Source organism: Callorhinchus milii, unplaced genomic scaffold (assembly GCF_018977255.1).
Source record: "Callorhinchus milii isolate IMCB2004 unplaced genomic scaffold, IMCB_Cmil_1.0 Scaffold3, whole genome shotgun sequence".
NCBI classification, from domain to species: Eukaryota; Metazoa; Chordata; class Chondrichthyes; order Chimaeriformes; family Callorhinchidae; genus Callorhinchus; species Callorhinchus milii.
In genome coordinates this window covers 28,032,934-28,046,922 of record NW_024704744.1, presented here as the reverse complement: position 1 = coordinate 28,046,922, position 13,989 = coordinate 28,032,934, and the positions used below count along the sequence as shown (strand labels likewise).

At 39.7% G+C, this 13,989-nt stretch overlaps 1 protein-coding gene across 2 annotated transcripts in view; it reads left to right on the top strand.

Moving 5' to 3' along the window:
- The window catches only part of rcan2 (regulator of calcineurin 2), a 173,006-nt gene that overhangs the window by 135,846 nt on the left and 23,171 nt on the right, over positions 1-13,989 (top strand). For both annotated transcript variants that reach the window (XM_007903280.2, XM_007903281.2), the window contains 2 exons: positions 1,524-1,697; positions 4,388-4,553. In XM_007903280.2, the coding sequence (XP_007901471.2) occupies positions 1,524-1,697; positions 4,388-4,553 (340 nt within the window). The remainder of the gene's footprint in view (positions 1-1,523; positions 1,698-4,387; positions 4,554-13,989) is intronic.

The following is a 13,989-nucleotide window of genomic DNA, read 5'->3' as shown; positions in this document are numbered from 1 at the left end:
AATGTCATTTGTCACTTTGACCAGGGTTGGTTCTGTGCTGTGGGCGGCACGGAAACCCAATTGGAGGGGTTCGTGAATGGAGTGGCGGGAGAGGGAGGGGCAAAGCTGGAGGCAACAACTCATTCCAGGATCTTGGAGAGGAAATGGAGATGGGTCGGTAGTTTGAGAGCAGGAATGGCTCCAGGGAGGGGTTTTTAAGGATAGGAGTGATAATGGCTGTTTATAAAGGTTTGGGAATGGTGCCAGTGGACAGAGAGAGGTTTATGATGTCTGTGAGTAGAGGGTCAAGGAAGTGGAACTGGGAGGTAAGAAGAGGGGTAGGGATGGGGTCGAGGGAGCAGGTGGTCGGCTTCATGTGGGTTATAGTGGTGATGAGAGAGGAGGGGGAGACAGGTTCAAAGGTGTGGAGGGAAGGATATGTAGGGGCTGGGGTGAGAGGGGGAGATGTGGAAGGGGTAGTAGATGGAAGGGCAGAGACAGCTGAGCGGATACCCTCGACTTTGGATTCAAGGAAGTCTAGCATTGCCTCACAGTTGGCATTAGAGGTGAGGATGGGGAGGCGTGAGAGGGTGGGTGGAGGAACCGGTTGATGATGGAAAAGAGGAGCCTGGGGTTGTCCTTGGCATATAAGAATGTCTTGGAGTAGAAGGACAATTTGGCAGAGGTGAAGGCGGAGCGGTAACATTTGATAAGGTCCAGCCAGATCTGCCGATGGACCGTTAGGTTTGATTTAAGTCAGGTGCGTTCAGTGGTACACACCTGTTTTTTAAGGGCGTGGAGGTGGCTGGTGTACCATGGTGACTTTTGTGTATAGGAGAGGGTTTGGGAAGTGAGGAGAGCAAGGGAATCGAGAGTGGTGGAGAGGGATCTGTGGAGAATAGTGACTGAGGAAGACAGGTCATTGTGGGAGGAAGCCCAGAAGGAAAGGAGTTCGGCTGACACCAAGGCAGCCAAGATGGAGGGGTGGGGGGGAGATTTTTTTTTCAGGGGCAGTAGGAGATGGAAGTGGTTAGGTGGCAGTAGGGAGAGGGATTGAGAAGTTGAGGGAGATGAAGCGATGGTCCGAGATCGCTTCGTCGATGACGGTGAGGTCCGAGACAGTGAGGACCCGAGTAATCACCAGATCGAGGGGGTGACTGCGGACGTGGGTGGTGGATGTAGAGGGAGAGGTTGAGGAAGGAGATGAGGGAGGAGAAATCAGCAGAAGTAGAGCAGGAGGGGGTGAAGTGAAGATTGAAGTTGCCTAGGATGAGGAGGCGTTCGGAGCAGAAGGAGAGGGAAGATAGGAGGGTGGAAATGTTGGAGATGAAGGTGGGGAGGGCTTGAGGGAGTGATACAAGGCTTTTTATGGGATGTTACAGATATCTTGACTACATCACAAATAACAACAACAACAAGATTACATTTGTCTAGCGCCTTTCACGTCGGAAAGACATCCCAAGGCGCTGGACAGTGTACAGCGTTTCAGACCCGAGCTGGATACAGGATTTTAAATTGCTTTTGTTTCTGTTTGTTAAATACAGGAGAAATTTGAAGCGCTTTTTTTGGCATATGACGACCATGCCACATTCCAGCTGTTCAAAAGTTTCAGACGTGTGAGAATCAACTTCAGCAATCCCAAGGTAGCGGCCCGTGCCAGGATAGAGCTCCACGAAACAAAGTTCAATGGGAAAAAGCTAAAGCTCTACTTTGCACAGGTAATGAGTTTGCAGCGTTGTTCACAGATCATTGCAGGGCTTAATGCATAAAGTAATGAGTGTTTAACAGAGGTTTCTTCACAAGGAAATAGCAGAAGTGTTTTAAAGATTGTGCAATTCACTCTTAATGAGCCAGTATCGCATTCAAATCAGACTTTGAATTTTAAGCGTGAAGGTTTACTTTTCAAATTATAGTAATTCTATTTCTCACTCATTTAAGCTTTAATAGAGCCTCCCCAAATGATAATGTAATGAAATTGAACTCAAGGATTTGGTGATGTATGTTTGAAAATGCTATCATTTATCCCTATGGTCAATCCATGGCAGGATCTAAGTACCACGAAGGAGGCAACGTCCTTCATGAAAAAAAATTGACAAAGCTTTTTACAATGATGCAATGATGAAAACCATCAAAAAGTAATGGGATGATTCAACAAATGTTGCTAAATTTACACATTTCCATTATAATTCCCATTATTATTCTCATGGAGGGATTTCTTATTGTAAACTCACATTTATATAGCACAATATAGTTTTCCACTGTGGTTGAACATGTGGTGTTACATATTGTAATTTTACTGATCAAAATCAGTTACAGTATTTTATCATCACCACTGCATTGACTTGATATAAAAAATATTCACATCTCTTCTGGTGTGCAAAATCCTGGGAGGTTTGGACAGGGTAAATAGGGAGAAACTATTCCCACTGGTAGGGGAAGCAGTGACTATAGTTATATAATAATCAAAAGAGCAAAAAGAGAGTTTAGATTTGTTTTCACCAGAGAGTTATTGGGTTGTGGAATGCCCTGCCAAGTAAGGTGATAGAGGCAGAATCCATTGTGGATTTCAAGAGGGAAGGAAGGGTACATGAATGATAGAGGCTTGAGGAGTATGGCGATAAGACAGGGGTTGAATGAATACCGAGCTGGTGTAACCTAAAGGGCCTCTTTAGATTTGTATACTCCATCATCAGCAGCCGTGCCTTCAGCCTTCTGTGCTTCACCTCAGCCACTACGCCCCGAAACTATGTAACTCCCTTGCTCAATCCCTTCGCTGTGCCCCCTCTTTCTCCATTTTCAGGTTGCGCCTGAAGACCTTCCTCTTTGACTGTGTCTGTGGACACCTTCCATCTCCCCCCGGCTTGGCATCGGGCTCCACCATTGTTAAGCACTGGAGAGCGCTAAATAAATGCAAGTTGTTGTTGCAGATTTATATGCTTCTATGGCTCTTCTCTCTTCCCCTGCCTTGAAGAAGTTTGCTTTACATGTTTCCGCACTTCTTTAAACATCCCAAATTACATAACTTTTGTGCTTTCGGTCTTATCTCTATCAATTCTTCAATCTAACTGTGAAAAGGCAATGAGCTGTAACTTAATTTTCAAAAAATCAATCAGGATCTGACGGATTCCAATGCCACAAGTCCAATCAATGGTGGTGGGGGCTGGCTTTGGTGGGGATGGGATGGGTTCACCTCATGGATAGGCATCATCTATGGGCTGGGCTCAGTGTTCACTTATCAATAATGTGATAATTATCACGTGATAATGAACCATGCCACAGGTCACAACTTTCAGCCATGATCTCCTGTTGATAGTTCTATCCTACTTGCAGGCCTACTTTATTTTTCTGTGCTAATATCTTTTTGAAGATAAGCACTCTGGGAGGTTGAAGAGTAAAATAGCAACAGTAACAGTGAGGGCATTCTTGGAGGATGTCTAGCATACTCTTGTTCCCTTTCACAGAAGGACACTGTTGCACAGAGGCACATTGTCACATAATCACCATTTATTTCACTGTTAGCATCAACATAGTGGTATGGATATTGTTCAACAAGAGGATTTATCTCAACAAGCTGTCATGATGAACCACCATTGATGATAATAGCAATGATATCATCCAAGCTGCCAAGGCAGAATGATGATACTTTCATCATTCTGTTCAACCCATCCAACAGCCTTATTCCCTGGAGGTTTGCAGTCATTGCCAAGAGTAAAGCCACACTGCTATTATTTTAAACATTTTCAGATGCTTAATTTATTTAACTCTTAATTTATTCAATATATTTTTGTGATGTTTGAGTTGGCATGTTGAGAGTAGAAAGAAAGTTTGCCGAACTAGCATTTCAAGCACTTGGAGCAACTCACTATAGGCAGGGAAACAGCAGAGAAGCTTTTGTTCAAGTGTAAAATGTCCAATAGATCTGAACATTTCAATGTGAAGGCTATTGTAGTGGAGACTATTAATGGATGAGACTACTCTGTTTGAATATTAGCTGTCCCACCAGATGTCATTTTCTACCATCATAAAAGTCCACCGAATGGCAGCTTTAAATTAAAAGTTGATCTCAGCCCTAAATAGAACTTAACTTGTGCAATTGAGTTGTAAATACAAATTAATTGAGTAGTGAACTGTGGGGGTGCTTTCTAGTTTTTGTTCATTGCCTAAACATAATTAAAAATATATATATTATAATGCATCAGTGGTTGTCCTATAGACATAATATTGCTCTTTCTTTGACTCTATAAGGAAGATCTTAGTGCTAACATGGGAGCAGTGATGTATCTCGTAAAGCTTGTGAGATAATCCCATGAGTTGGGGTTTCTTGAAGCATTAGAAATGAATGCTCTGGTGCTGCTGTTGATCGACGTGTCCTGGGTTATGGTTAAATCGGTGCCAATTTATTTATTAGGTCCAGAACCCAGGCGGAGATAACCTACACCTTGCCCCTCCTCAACCAGCAAAGCAGTTTCTCATCTCCCCTCCAGCGTCACCGCCTGTGGGCTGGCAGCAGATTGACGATGCCACACCAATCATCAACTATGATCTCCTGTATGCAGTGGCTAAGCTTGGGCCTGGTAAGTGTTTCATGTTATTTCATGTCTAATATGTACTCGCAAAGTACATGTGTGTAATCCAATTTAGTCAAGTTTTGACCAAATCCGTACAGCTCCAAACTACTCCCAAGGCAACAAACGCCCTAACCTGCCGGTTTCCCAGGATCGTTTTATACATTGCTAACAGGTTTCCAATTGGTTCTTTTGTTTCCTTCAATTAAGTTTTGTTTATCTTTAAAGGGATTTCTCCATAATGTCCACAACAATAATTAAACACCCTTAGGGTAAAAGTTGTGGTATTCCTGAACACATTCCGTTCCTTAAGGAGCAGAGTTAAAATAGTTTTTTTAGCAAAGAACTTGGAGTTTATCAGTAGCTGCCACATAGAAATACAATCTGTTCTTATTTCGTCATCCCCGCCCTGACTTTTGAATAATAGTCGCACCCAATCCCAGCTGAAAATGCTTGGAACTACCCTCTCATAGAGTGGGGTGACTGTTTTTTGACCTTGCAAGTAGGCTTAAGGTACTATTTCACAGGATGTTGATGCATTCATGTCATTACGCTATAAAGCAGCTTCCAAAGGCCGCAATCAGGACCTATAGTTTGACGCCAGTCACAAAAGAACTACAACTGTCAAACCATTACCTAATTTGTGGCTCATGGCTGTTATATTTGTAATCCATGGCTGCATCTGCTCAATTCACTGCCCAGTTTTATGCCCAGCCTCACGGAATACCATATTCTTTACTGCAAGCTGACTATTAGCAGTCAAACCGTAACAATACTTGTCCTAAAGTTTGGAAAATATCAAAGTTCTTCTTAGTGTGATGTGGAAACCTCTGCTTAGGTTTTTGGAGGTAGACATGTCCTTGTTAAGCCTAATAATGAGTCGATGAATAGTAAAAATACAGGGATGGATAAATATTTGGAGCTTTTACTTGAACTTTTTAAGTTCTGTCAGCATTTACACGAACCTCTCCAAAATACTTTACTGCAGGCGGATGTGCTCTTAAACAACTTCATGATCAATCTCCACAAAAATTAGTGAACTAAGTAAATATAAATGTTCAGATCTAATGGACATTTTACATTTGGGCCAAATCTGCTCCCAGCTTCCCTGCCTAACATCAGTTGCTCATTCCTTCAATTGATGTATCAGGACGGCAACCTCACTTTCTACTCTAAACATGTCAACCAACTGCCACAAAAATACCATTGAATACATTTTTGAAAGGTTTGAGAAATTTAAATATTTTAAAATCATAGTATGGTTCTATGAGGCTGTGGAAGGAGTGGGCTTGATGGGCTCTTTATTTCTTGTTCCAGGCTTTCTCATGTTCTTAACCACAGTCAATAGTGGGCAATCAATCAATAGTTGCTTAAGATATCACGCCCAACCAATTGGTTAAGGCCGTTAATGGTCACTCATATGCTTGTCCATTGTAGAATCCCATTGAATTGTTGAGTCACACAATAAATGTTACAACAGGTTAATTCTTTACAATTTTCAGCATATGTTCAGTGATTTTGCAGACAGTAATTACAGCTTTCAGCTCTCATCTGCCTTTAATTATTATTGCCAGTATCCTTTGTTGGAACAGAAAAGTAAAGTGTAGCTCAAAATATTCTACGAGTGTGACATTTACTGCATGAAATGTCAAATCAACTGAATAAACCAATCTGGTAGAGCCAGAAAGGACAAAGCCTGTAGCTCATTCATCCTGCCCAGTGGTATATTTTCTCTGTTGTCTGTAAAATTACCATTCATGGCATCCAAAAGTTTATAAATTATGGAATTTGCAGGTTGATAAATCCCACATGTTGATGCCAAATCTGCACCCTTTGCAAACCAATTGCATATCATGCAGCACTCCTCTTTACAAAACACAAAGAAAATTCAAAAGTTCAGGTTCAAGGAAAAATATACTGAACAGCGCTTTAAAAGTAACATAATGTCACACTATGATAACTTTGTATGTTTTTGAAGATGCTGACAAGTGCTGTTTGATGCCTGGTCATTGGCATTCTCTGAAGTGGAGAAAAAGCTGTCAAGGATATGGCTGAAATCTTTGCCTCTGTATCTATACAGCACAGACTAAAGTCACTTTCCATTTTTAATAATAATACTAATCCTTCCATTTGATATCCTTATCACATCGGTGAGACCTCGCAAAGTGCTTCACAGGATACACTGTAAAGTGTAGTGACTGTATTTTGTGGGCAAAACGTGGTAGCCAATTGTACACAGCAGTGTCCCACGCACAGTTGTGGTTGAGTGGCAAATTTATTATTATTATATTTTTTGGAGGGATTATTAGCCCTGGAAAGTGTTCAGCCAATCGACTCACAAGCGGGTTCCTATTTACTGCTAGGTAAACAGGCGTGTGGAGTAAGGAAACTTGCCCAAGGTTTTTGCCTTGTGTGGGAATCGAACCCAGGTTCTCTCACATGTCACATTTAAAGTTAAAATTAATTTTAAAATGGTCATTTTTTTTAACCCCATTTATTGTGTGTGTATATATAATATATAATAACAGGGTGTAATTTTTTACCGTATTAGTTGCTCTTTCATAGCCATTAAACCAGTGTGAATGTAATCTGTTCTTTGACTAAGTAGACTTGATTTTGACACTGGCATCCAAATCAGAACCACAATCCCAACACAGTTTGATAAATTCCTTTTCATTGGTCTGAATCTACTGTTTTTAAAGGAACTGCATCATGCTCCATAAAACTCACATTAATTTTAAATGTAGTGAATTTTTTTGAACCTGTAGAATAATAACAGTAAATTCCTTGGCGACCTCTGTTTCAAATGACCTAAAACGAGACGAGTGCTATTTCTGTTTTGAAATATATTATTTTGCAAAATTAAAATTAAGCAACATCTGGCAAACCCAGTTTGAAACTCTTCTCTCACAGCTGTGGTCCCCTTCCTCCACTTGCTTTTAAAAATGCATGGCGAATGTAGGATCTTCAACGTCATTTTCCCAAGTTGGGGGTGGGGAGGAAAGGGGCTTTCACTCTAAAACCAATTGTTAATGACAGATTTTAAGGACTTTATTTTAAACCCATTAATTGTGTGTGTATGTATGCGTGTGTGTGTATATATATATATATTAATCGGGTGCATTTTTCACCCTATTAGTTACTCTTTCATAGCATTAAACCAGTGTGAATGTAATACAGTACCAAAGATTCTAAATAATCTATGTCTCTATATGGTCTCCTTTTACATGTATGAGAGAGAGGACCCTGAGCTGTATTGGCAGCAAGATTTGATTAACACTGAGCTATAATGGCAAAGGTGGTGTCACTGAACTCCATTGCCACTGATTGCCTTCATTGCCTTCTCTAACACTAAGTAGTACTGCGGCTTCTGCTTGCCTCTTTCTAGTGGATGAGAAGTCGTGCTCTGCTGCCCGAACTACTGAACCAGTATTTAAATCCAAGTTTTTAATTAAAGGGTCGTCTTGGGTAATGCATTGGCACTGGCTGCATTAAACTCCGAATGAGCCGAGTGGAGTTTTTGCTGTGTTTGTTTACTGGAAAATGAATCACTGCTCTGGGATGCTTAAGCATAGATGTCACTCATTAAGCTGTTTAAAGATTGTTATTCGCACCAAGGTCATGTTTGCCATCAACTGGAAAGTGCCTCAGGGACCATTAATAAATACCATTAGCAGCCAGGTTTCTATTTTAGGAGCCTCACAAGCCTGTTGGTGCAGATCAATCTTTATTAAATAATAAAAGGAACCATTTAGGTTATTGAAGGTAATTTCTACATACAGTGAAGCGCCGTTGAATGATATGAAAACGGTAAGAATGTTTGCCCAGTGGTTGATAATCAGACTTTTTTGGCCTTCTGAGGCTCCTGTTCCCTCATAGCTGAAACTCTGCCAAAAATGCATTAATTTGCCAAATTTTCTGCTGTAACAGCGCACTGTACCCATCATGTACAATTTATGGAAAGATCCCACAGAGGAATTTGCCCTTGCAATGTTCATAACATTGTTACAAGAAAATGGCAGTGATCCGCATTAGGGTTTCTCACAATATTAAGGTCATAGTCTTAGGAAGTTAAGGTTGTGCAGAATTTATGAAAACCACCTTAAATACAATCTTAATTTGGAAGCAATTAAAGTTCACAGTTTTTTGTCGATGCTGTAGAAAGCTGGGTTTCAATTTAAAATCTTCTAAAATCCCACACTGGTCTTGAATTTTTAGGCAATGACCTTATGATTAACAGCATGAAGTATTTGGGACCACTGAGACCCATAATTACTTCTAATCTAAGACTGTGTAAGATCATTTTGTTTTAAAATTCAAGATGATGCATAAGTGTCCAAAAATTCTTAATTTGAAGGCCAGTTTCTGTACTTAAAACAAACCAGTTGCCAAACTAAGATGAATTTAAGAATTTTCCAATACTCTGTGCAATGTTACATTTTAAGACAAAATAGCTAATATTGGTGGAATTGTGATGCTGATCTCTAAACAACTCATTTTTCTAATAATAAATCATAATGATCCTTGCACTTGGTATGGCGTTTTTCATGTTGGGAGAAAATGCCAAGCGCTTCACAGGATTTACTGTGAAGTGGTATGACTGCGTATTGTAGGCAAATACAGCAGCCAAATTGCGCACAGCAATGTCCTACACAAAGCCATAAAGTGAATGACCAATTTTATTTGGTGGATTGACGGCCAGGATATTGGGAGAAACTTCTTTCAGTTTTCAAGTAATGCCCTGGAATCTTTAACCTTCATCTGAGCTGGCAGACAGGAACTCAGTTTAACGTCTCATCTGAAGGAAGGATAATGAGATAAAGAGAATACTGTACATATTTTTGCAGCTCACCCTATCCAAGTTCCAAGGGAGCCGATTCAACCTAACTTGTTTAGTTTTTGGTTACATACCTCCTTTGTGGCTTCACCCATGCTCATGCCTTTAAATCATAGTCATAAATTACCTGTTTGGCTTGGTCCAAGCTGTCATTCACCTAGATGTTGGGCTGGTGCACTCAGTATTGGAACCTTCATGGCGGTTTGTGGGATATTGCTGTGTTCAAATTGGCTGTCGTGTTGGCCTACAAAATGCACAATCACAATGCCTCACTGTATAGGCACTGATCTCTGCAGTTGGTGTTTGAATTGCGGCTGTTCAATTGAGCCTTATTCTATCTTATTGAGTCCATGAGCTGACACAAACAATTTGGACTAAACTTTTATACGCAGCTGCATCAAAGGGCTTTCAGCATCAAAGTCTAGTATAACTTTTCCTATGCTATTACTATATGCATAATAGTTTACTGTAATCATCTTAATTTAATAAAAGAATAGCAGATTTAATGAAACCATCCGTCTCCAGGTTACTCAATATGGACAAGATCTTTTCCATTTGTACTGCCAGGGTCTTACGCCAGAATTTTTCAATCAGCATTAAAAAGGAAATTAGATTTGTTTGCTGGAAAGATAGAGATCAGAACAGATGCTATTCAGCCTGTCATTTTATATTCCTTGTTTTTCTTTATGGGTAAGAAGCAATAACACACAGATATATTTGCTGGGCCACTACCTACAGTATCTAGCCTGGGGGCTTTTCCTTGGGAAAATAATATCAATTTGTGCATTTTCTGTTTATTCGTCTCTATCTTTCTGTTTGATTATTTAACATATTCAGTCAATATAGCAAGAAAAAAATGGTTAAATCCCTAAAATGTCTGTTAATGACTGCTTGCAAACTAATGTGTAAAGTTTAGAATGCAGTGCTTACACTCCTCGTTGATGGAATTACTTAGTGATACAAGATAGTCTGATTATTTTTCTCTTACTAGAATAATCTGACCTTTTACATTACATTGGCACAAGAATCGCAAAATCAGCATTCCTGTCCCCGGCTCATTTATTGAAAGTAAAGTGATTTGGAGTAAAGCAAATTCAGCCCTGTTGCACTCTATTAACAATGTTAGACATCTCAAACATTTTTCTGATTATGTTGCTATAGTATTTTTCTTCCTACCTTACAACAGATTAATTTAAAGGTCCTCGCACTCACCTATAAATTGCTTCGTATTGCCGCATTTCCCTAGTTCTGTGAATCTTCTCCTACCCAACTCTTCTAATTATCAACAAATGCAAGCCTATTCTGCGTTCCCCATGCCTTGTGCCCCACCATCTGCTACTGACATCTTCTATCACTTTCAATGCACTCTTTCCATAAAACAAGCTTGGTTCTCGTATGTGTTTGGATATGGTGATTGCTTTGAATAGTTTCTTGCATCTCTTACATTTCCATACCTATAGTCTTGTGACATATATGGATCAAGTATCCATTATCAAATATCCATTATGGAGTCCTGTAACATATTGTTTAGAGCACTCGCCTCACAAATTATAGGTTTGATTCTCGGGCAGGGCCAAACGTTAGGCAAGTTTCCTTACTCCACACATCTCTGTATACCTAGTAATAAGTAGGAATCCAGTTATTAATTGATTGGTGCATCGCTTTTCCGGGGGTACTAATCCCTTCATCAAAAAATAATAATAATTTGGTCACCTAATCCACGACTGTTTGTGAGACACTGCTGTGCGCAATTGACTACCGCATTTCGCCCACCAAACATACAGTCCATTCACTTTACAGTATATTCTGAAGCGCTTTGAGATGTCTCGAAGATGTAATAAGCCACCATATCAAATGGAAGGATTATTATTATTAGAGTGTGATACTATGCTGTTCTAATTCCTGATATTTCCACGAGAATTAAATCGAGCTCAGTTGGTAGAAAAAAACCAGCAGTCTTGAAGCACTAAATGCCTTTTTCTGTGTTGTAACATTTATGATTCTTTGGGTTCTTTGCAAGTGAGAGACCTGAGTTCAATTCCAGACAGGGTGAAACCTTGGGCAAGTTTCCTTACTCCACACGCCTAATAATAATGCCTCCAAAAAAACAAAACAATAATAAATTGGTCATTTTCTATCTACGACTGTTTGTGGGACATTGCTGTCCGCAATTGGCTGCCACGTTCGCCCACAAATATACAGTCAACTGCAAGGATTATTATTATTATTCTATGAATCCAATTCATGTCAGGAGAGGTCATTTTAAAGTAATCTGAGCAAAATCAAACTGGTTTCAGATTCTATCAAGGCTAATTTGCAGTTTCAATATAAATATAAATCCTACATTAGGTTACTTATGTTGTGCTGCTCTGATAACGTCACGGTTCATTCATTCCTGCTTACTGTTCAAGCATTAGAATTTTCCTGTGGGATGTGCTGTCTGGCTTGTACCAGATCCTGTCCCATGACTCATCTTGCAAAAAGGAAATTTATTTTGGAGCTTGAAGCCTCAGGGATGGGCTGTGGGAACACTTCACTGAAGCTCACATCTCTCTGACCTGGAAAGGTGACCTGTCTACAAAAAAAATGGATTGGAGTTCATTTCCCCAATGACTTGCCAAAAAATCTTCAGCACTTTAGTCTCAACTTATTTTTGGCTTTTTATGCTCTACCTACATAATTTTTAAGGGAATAAAAAAAGCATTATAGCACAACTTCAAATAGCTGTGTTAAGGTTTTGAAACATTAAAGTGGCAATACCTCTGTGGCGAAGGTTTTACCAAGTGTTTTAGGGATGGAAGGAGAGAGGAGAATGGTAATGTCCTTATGGTGATATCACCTACAAGCGATGTGATGATCTGTTTTCATTGTGATTTATGTCACTACATCTTGCTTGTAAATAGATGCAAAAAGGATTTCTCAAATACTTTACATGACATCTGTGTCCTTTTAATATTTGTTCAACTATATCGCAAAATAAATAAAGGTCTGTCATATAAGTGAAAAAAAGAATGTATTAGTTTAACTGTTAAAATGTAACAAATATAGTCAGTCATCAAATCTCAATCTTTTCTCTGGGGATGACTGAAGAGTTAATTTGTTCTTGACTCTCGATTCTTGAATTATACACAAATATGGGGGTCTAATTTTCAGGTTGGGTTATCACCCGTAAATAATAATCCTTGATTTAGTGTAGTGCCTTCATGTCTGTAGGATATCTCAAAACACTTTAACAGAATTTATTGTAATGTGCAGTGACTGTATTTTGCAGGCGATTGTGGTGCCAAATTGGGTACAGGAATGTCCCACAAACAGTCATGAAGTTATTGTCCAATTTTATATGGGGAATTGTTGACCAGGACACCGGCAGAAACTCTCCTCCCGTTATCTATCTGAACTAGGAAGGAAGGGGGGAGGCAGAGGGATAGAGGAAGAGGTTCCAGAGTTTTGGGGCATAGTGGCTGAACAGAGGGCATGAGGAACAAGTAGGAGGTTGGAGCCAAATAATAATCCTTGCATTTGATATAGCGCTTTTCACGTCTTCTAGACGTCTCAAAGCGCTTCACAGAATATAAAGTGAATTAACTGTATATTTTTGGGCGAAAAGCGGCAGCCAATTGCGCTCAGCAGTGCCCCACAAACAGTCGTGGATTGAAAATGACCAATTTATAATTGTTTTTGTTTTTTGGAGGGATTATTATACAAAGGAATGACGGCTGTCTTTAATGATCACGTGATAAGGATTACTGATGGTCTGCAATCTTTAATTTGATTGATAATTACAAATATACGGAAATGAGTGGTTCACACATGATTAGCACAACCTCCAAATTGTACCATGTTGTTCCAGGAGCAGATTCAGGAGCAACTGTGGTCAGCTCCTCTCAGTATTTACTGTTTTAACTTTTCTTTGGCTGTAAAACCAACCTATGAAATCTGTCATGAAAGCCAATGAGAAACATTGCCCCACTCTCCAAACTGGACAATGAGGCCCAAAAGAAAGAAGTAGGGTAAAAGTTTAAAGTTAGTTGGAAAAGGTTAGAATCGGATTAAAATGAGTGAAAATGAAGAAAGATTAGAAAGACATTTGGGGTTGAAAGGCTTATCCAGAAAACGGTCAACGGTCTTTCAATGCTGCAAACTGTCCATCGGGATGTAGAGTGGTCCTCCTGCAAGATACTCTTGTACATCATGCTTTCTTATGAGCTGTGTTGTCACAGGTTAAAATGCTTGGTATCTTGTGCAGGGCAGGAATGCACCCTCACAGTGTCTCCAGACACATTCTCCAGTATTGAAGCACAATTTATGGTGCTTCTTTTTAACCCTACAAGCACTTTCTAATCCCAACAGGGAAGAAGTGAATTTTAAAGGAATGACAATCAAGCCAGAGTGGGTAGAGATTTCAAAACAATTTGATTTTACTATACCTGTTTCAATGGGAGGGTACCTATTTATTTCTGTATTCATTTAATTTTATAGTAATGAAGCAAACTTAATGTTTCAGAAGTTTTCTGGCTACAGTGTTAGTTTTGCATCATGTGAACTAAAAACGTACAGAAACATGCTTCAGCTCACGGAGCCCCAAGTGTTTGAGGGTTAAGATGAACA